Source organism: Nicotiana sylvestris, chromosome 2 (assembly GCF_000393655.2).
Source record: "Nicotiana sylvestris chromosome 2, ASM39365v2, whole genome shotgun sequence".
Lineage (NCBI taxonomy): Eukaryota > Viridiplantae > Streptophyta > Magnoliopsida > Solanales > Solanaceae > Nicotiana > Nicotiana sylvestris.
The window spans coordinates 77599882-77605595 of record NC_091058.1 but is presented as its reverse complement, the minus strand read 5'-3'; the positions used below and the strand labels follow the sequence as shown (position 1 = coordinate 77605595).

Below are 5714 nucleotides of genomic sequence, written 5' to 3'. Positions count from 1 at the left end.
CAGCAGCATTATCAAGTCTAATAGACTTAATTGGATTATCGGGAAATTGTGCCCGTAATCGGATTATTTGTGCCATTAATTTTGCAAACGCGAGGTTGCGAGATGACAATAGGCATACATGAGACCATCTAGAAGATGCATCTATTAAGACCATAAAATATCTAAACGACCCACTAGGTGGGTGAATAGGTCCACAAATGTCCCCTTGTATACGTTCTAAAAATGCAGGGGACTCAATCCCAACCTTTGTTGGTGATGGTCTTATAATTAACTTGCATTGATAACAAGAAGTGCAAGAAAATTCATTATTTAAAAAAAAAATTCAAATTCTTTAATGGATGCCCATTTGAGTTTTCTATGATTCGTCTCATCATAATTGATCCAGGATGGCCCAATCGATCATGCCAAAGTACAAAAGTATTGGAAGTAGTAACCTTTTGGTTTAAGGTAGAATATGCCTCAATTACACTAATTTTTGTCCAATACATGCCACAAGATAAAGATGGGAACTTCTCAATAATTCATTTTTGGCCAGAGACATTCTTGGTAACGATGAGATATTTCATATTATTCTCATCTATTGTCTCAATATGAAATTCATTTCTGCGGATATCTTTAAAACTCAACAAGTTCCTCTTGGACTTGGAGGAGAACATTGCATTCTCTATGATAATTATTGTTCCCATAGGCAGAGTTATAGTAGCTCTTCTAGAGCCTTCAATTAGATTACTACTACCAGAAATTGTAGTAATATCTGCCTTACACATACTTAAATGAGAGAAATATTTCTTCTCTTTGAATATTGTATGTGTCGTACATGAATCAATTAAGCAAATATTTTTACAATTGAACTTTGATCCAAGTTTTCTTTGAAAGATATCCATATTTGCTTCCCGTAGTTTGACATACAAAAGAAGTATATGAATAAATATTAGTATTTTTAGAGAAAAATGGAAAAGAAATAAAGTTAAACCAATAATTCAATATCAGCCTTTAATGCATTTTCTGGAAAATTCTAATTATTATACAAATAATTATGCAGAAAATAATACAAGTACACATATGACTAATACAACTACAACAAATTTATTTACATGTATAAATTATTTGCATTTTCCAACACATTGTATGAAAAATAATTGATCCGTGTAAGAAAAGAACATACTCATAAAAAATATTGAGGGTGAAGTAACAAAAGTTGTTCCAGGGTGCTTGTAAACCTTTTCTTAAAGAGAATTAAAGCAACGTAAAGGAAAGTTAAAATTGTTAAAAGATCACTGAGACTAGAATACTAATTAATAGGATATTACTCCTTGTTTGTGAAATTTATAATATTTCAGAAATAAAAATATTCTTAAGAACTACATAAGAAGAATTATAAAGTGCAATAAAAATTACGAGATGTTTATTCATTACATACTACGAGTAGGAAAACATAAAAATTAAATTGCTCAATCATCTCTAACCACAGATCCATCACCGATCAAGTGGTTTATTTTTTCATCAGGGTGCTCAAAAAATCTGTCACATCCAAGTGGGTGATGTCAAATTCATTGTCATAGACAAGTTTGGCTTCAGGACCTTTATTCTTCAGAGATGCTTGATAAAGCTCAACCAAATGTTTTGGTATGCGACAAATTTTTGCTCAATGCCCTTTTCCACCGCAATGATAGAATTTAGTTTCTGAACCCTCTGCGTTTCGCTTCTCATCTTTCCCTTTCCATTTTTGGAAGTTATTTTTCGGTGGAGGATGATTAACACTAGGAAATTTTTTTCCTTGGATATGGACACGAGCACGACCACGAATATGACCACGACCTTTTCCACGATTAGCATAATGGGAATGCACCTCATCCTCTTTAGGCAATGGTGTAGACCCAGTGGGTTGATTTTCGTGATTTCTCATAAGCAATTCATTGTTTCGTTCAGCCACAAGTAGAAGAAAAGTCAACTGAGAGTACTTTGTGAAGCCTTTCTCTCGGTACTGCTGTTGCAAGACCATATTGGAGGCATGAAACGTTGTAAACGTTTTTTACAGCATATCATAGTCACTGATATTATCTCCACAGAGTTTCAATTTAGAAGTAATTCTAAACATAGCAGAATTATATTCAGAAACAGACTTAAAGTCTTGGAGCCTAAGATGAGCCCAATCATATCGTGTTTGCGGAAGAGTGACCAACTTTAAGTTGTCAGATCTTTCCTTTAAACTATTCCACAAAATAAGTGGATCTTTCACTGTGAGATATTCAATTTTTAACCCTTCATCAAGGTGATGGCGCAAGAAAATCAAGGCCTTAGCACAGTCTTGGGTAGATGCTTTATCTTTATCTTTAATGGCGTCTCCAAGACCCATTGCATCTAAATGGATTTCAGCATCCAATACCCATGTCATATAGTTCTTGCCCGAAATTTCAAGGGCAACGAACTTTCTTTTCATAATATCAGACATAATTTAAAAAAATACAAATTTGAGAAAAATTATACCTCAATTTTCTCAAAGATCTTCTTGAAATTGTAGAGTCTCGTGCTGATAACGTGTTATAAAATATAACCCAAAATAACAATATAGAACAAGCAAAAACAAACTAAGATATATAGAGAGAAAGAGAGGAAGAGAGATTCTTATTTTTTCTTCAATTGTGTGTATTTTCCTATCTATTACAAGGTCTTTATATAGGCATAAAAAATGAAGAAAATATATCATGGAATATGTCATCGAACATACAAAATATGTTATTGAATATATCATTAAGCATTTAAGATGAAGATCATGGAAGAAGAGTAGACATCTACCATAATGTGATATTTATCGTAACAGTTATTAGTTCGTATTCTGTCCTTATCCTTTTTACCAAGGGTGAAGCTTTTAGTGCTATGATCTTTCTATTTTTTCCCAAGTAGTGTTGTAAGTGAGACGTGATTCGGTATCTGCCCTTCAACTCAGAAGCAATGGAATTCTAGAAAGGAAAGCACGTGCAGGGTTAAAGTTAGTTGCAAGGAGAGGTGGTTAGAGCTCCACGCCTACATGCAACTCCCACTCCTTTATAAATCTCAGCCCCTAATTTCCTCTAACTCCTCACTACTTGTCAATCTCTCCCCTATATATCCTATATACGTCTCCACATAAAGAGTGCGTTACTATCTAAGTGCTCGTTTGTATATATGTACAAACAAAAAACAAGAAATTAGTCTATCAAACGAAGAAGATTACCAAAAATGGCACCTTCGACATTGACAGCTCTAGCAGAGGAAAAGACACTTCAAACAAGTTTCATAAGAGATGAAGATGAGCGACCAAAAGTGGCGTACAACCAATTCAGCGATGAGATTCCGATCATATCGTTGAAGGGTATTGATGATGAGGGTGGAATTAATGGAAGAAGAGGTGAAATATGTGAAAAGATTGTCAAGGCATGTGAAGATTGGGGCGTTTTCCAGGTAGTTGATCATGGTGTTGATGCTCAACTTATCTCACAAATGACAACTCTCGCTAAACAATTCTTCGCTTTGCCTGCTGAGGAAAAGCTACGGTTTGACATGTCGGGTGGCAAGAAAGGTGGCTTCATTGTCTCTAGCCATCTACAGGTAATTACCTTGTATGTTTATATATATATACTTGGTCATAGTCCCTCCATTTGAAAAAAAAAAAAAAAAAACTTATCACCTACAGTAATATTTTCCATTAGAGTTAAATATATCAAAAGTTTAGAGGTTTAAGCTTATGTTGTGACAAAATAAAAACATTTAAGGTAAGCAGCTAAATTATGAGGTAATTACATGTAAATTTTAATGATAAACATTACTAAGTAGTAATATGATTAAAAAAATTGATAGTTAACCTGCTATATATCATGTGTTAAGTAAAAAAGGTTTGCTATATATATAACTTAAATCCTTTCACCTAATGTTAAAATTATTAAACTAGTATATGTATATACTATCTTTTTACATGTTCTGACTTTAGAAAGTAGAAAATAGTACTAGTAATTAATAAGGAATGGGAGAAAATTAGATTTGACATTTACTGACAATTGTTAATGAATCCTTTTTATAGGGTGAAGTGGTCCAAGATTGGCGTGAAATAGTGACCTACTTCTCATACCCAATTCGGGCTAGAGACTACTCTAGATGGCCAGACAAACCAGAGGGATGGATAGATGTGACTCAAAAGTACAGTGAAAAGTTAATGGAGTTGGCTTGCAAATTATTGGAAGTACTATCAGAGGCTATGGGCTTAGAGAAGGAGGCCTTAACCAAGGCATGTGTGGATATGGACCAAAAAGTGGTTGTCAATTTTTACCCAAAGTGTCCACAGCCTGACCTTACCCTTGGGCTGAAACGACACACTGATCCAGGAACCATCACCCTCTTGTTACAAGACCAAGTTGGTGGGCTTCAAGCCACTAAAGATAATGGCAAAACTTGGATTACTGTTCAGCCCGTTGTTGGCGCTTTTGTTGTCAATCTTGGTGACCATGGTCATGTAAGTTTGTAGTATTACTTAGACCCAACAATTGTTTGTGTTCAATGTTATCAATTTAATAAATAAATTGGCATTTAATTATGTGAATTTTTGACAGTTTTTGAGCAATGGAAGGTTTAAGAACGCTGATCATCAAGCAGTGGTGAACTCGAATAGCAGCAGATTATCGATAGCTACGTTTCAGAATCCAGCACCAGAGGCAATAGTGTATCCTTTGAAAATTAGGGAAGGAGAGAAGGCAGTGATGGACGAGCCCGTAGCATTTGCAGAAATGTATAGGAGGAAAATGAGTAAGGACCTTGAGCTTGCTAGGCTCAAGAAACTAGCCAAGGAGCAGCAAATACAAGCTGAAGAAGCTGCTGAGAAGGCCAAGTCGGAAACCAAGCCTATTGATGAAATTCTTGCTTAATTTTACAATTTTAGTCATTATACATATTTTAATGCTCGAAATTGATCCTACTCCTATAATTTCTTTTTATTACTACTATTGTCTTCAATAACCATTTATCTTGCCGTTTTGAATTGGTGATAAAGTTGCCAAACCTATATGTTTGGTATGCTAAGGAGAAAGTGCAAACCTTTTGTCAAAGTAATTTTGTTACTGCATGTTACTGTCACTTCGCCGCAACGTCTTAATTTGTTTTCAGTCGTTTGCTTTCTTTATCGCTTTTTCGGCTGTGCTTCGCCAGTAGCATTGACTCCAATTTACATAACTGAAAGACGGAGGCACACATAAGATTTGATAACTTAAGTACACCACAATGTTCAAACTCAATTATCACTTTCTGCACCACAATACTCTGATAATTATCTCTATTTTGGTTTGGTTTGGTTTGATTCAATTTATTAGGTTTTTGGTTTGTAAGCAGATAAATTATTCTATTAAGCGAAAATAGACTTATTGGGAAATCGCACCTCTCATATAAGCACCATAAGCAAAACAACATTTTCAATAGGTGAGCTTTACCCTTTTATCAACAACACATTATAGATGATATCAAATTATGATATGAAAGATGAAAAAAGAGTATGATTAATTTCCAGAAAAAGCGAATTAAATTAGAGAAAAATCTATGCTTGCACCTATTCCTAATTCGTTGTTGCAAATGATTAAAAAAAAATGGACGATGTTATTTCTGCTTTTCTCGAAGAAAAGGAGGTACAGGAGAAAACTGATTCTACACAAGAACAATGAGGTGGGTTTCTGTTCAATGTGTTAAAAATAAAG

At 34.4% G+C, this 5714-nt stretch overlaps 1 protein-coding gene across 1 annotated transcript; it reads left to right on the top strand.

The window, feature by feature from the left end:
* Window positions 1–3077: 3077 nt before the first annotated feature.
* Window positions 3078–5075, top strand: LOC104217085 (naringenin,2-oxoglutarate 3-dioxygenase). The gene is made up of 3 exons (XM_009767241.2): window positions 3078–3588; window positions 4058–4486; window positions 4584–5075. Exons 1-3 carry the CDS (start codon window positions 3220–3222, stop codon window positions 4893–4895), a joined length of 1110 nt encoding a protein of 369 aa, XP_009765543.1. The 5' UTR covers window positions 3078–3219; the 3' UTR covers window positions 4896–5075.
* The last annotated feature ends 639 nt before the right edge of the window (window positions 5076–5714 follow it).

Excerpts from the sequence above, each read along its gene's own strand:
- LOC104217085 (XM_009767241.2), top strand. The coding sequence starts at position 3,220 with ATGGCACCTTCGACATTGACAGCTCTAGCAGAGGAAAAGACACTTCAA. Across the intron at positions 3,589-4,057 it reads TTGTCTCTAGCCATCTACAG|GGTGAAGTGGTCCAAGATTG; the intron begins GTAATTACCTTG and ends TCCTTTTTATAG. Across the intron at positions 4,487-4,583 it reads ATCTTGGTGACCATGGTCAT|TTTTTGAGCAATGGAAGGTT; the intron begins GTAAGTTTGTAG and ends AATTTTTGACAG.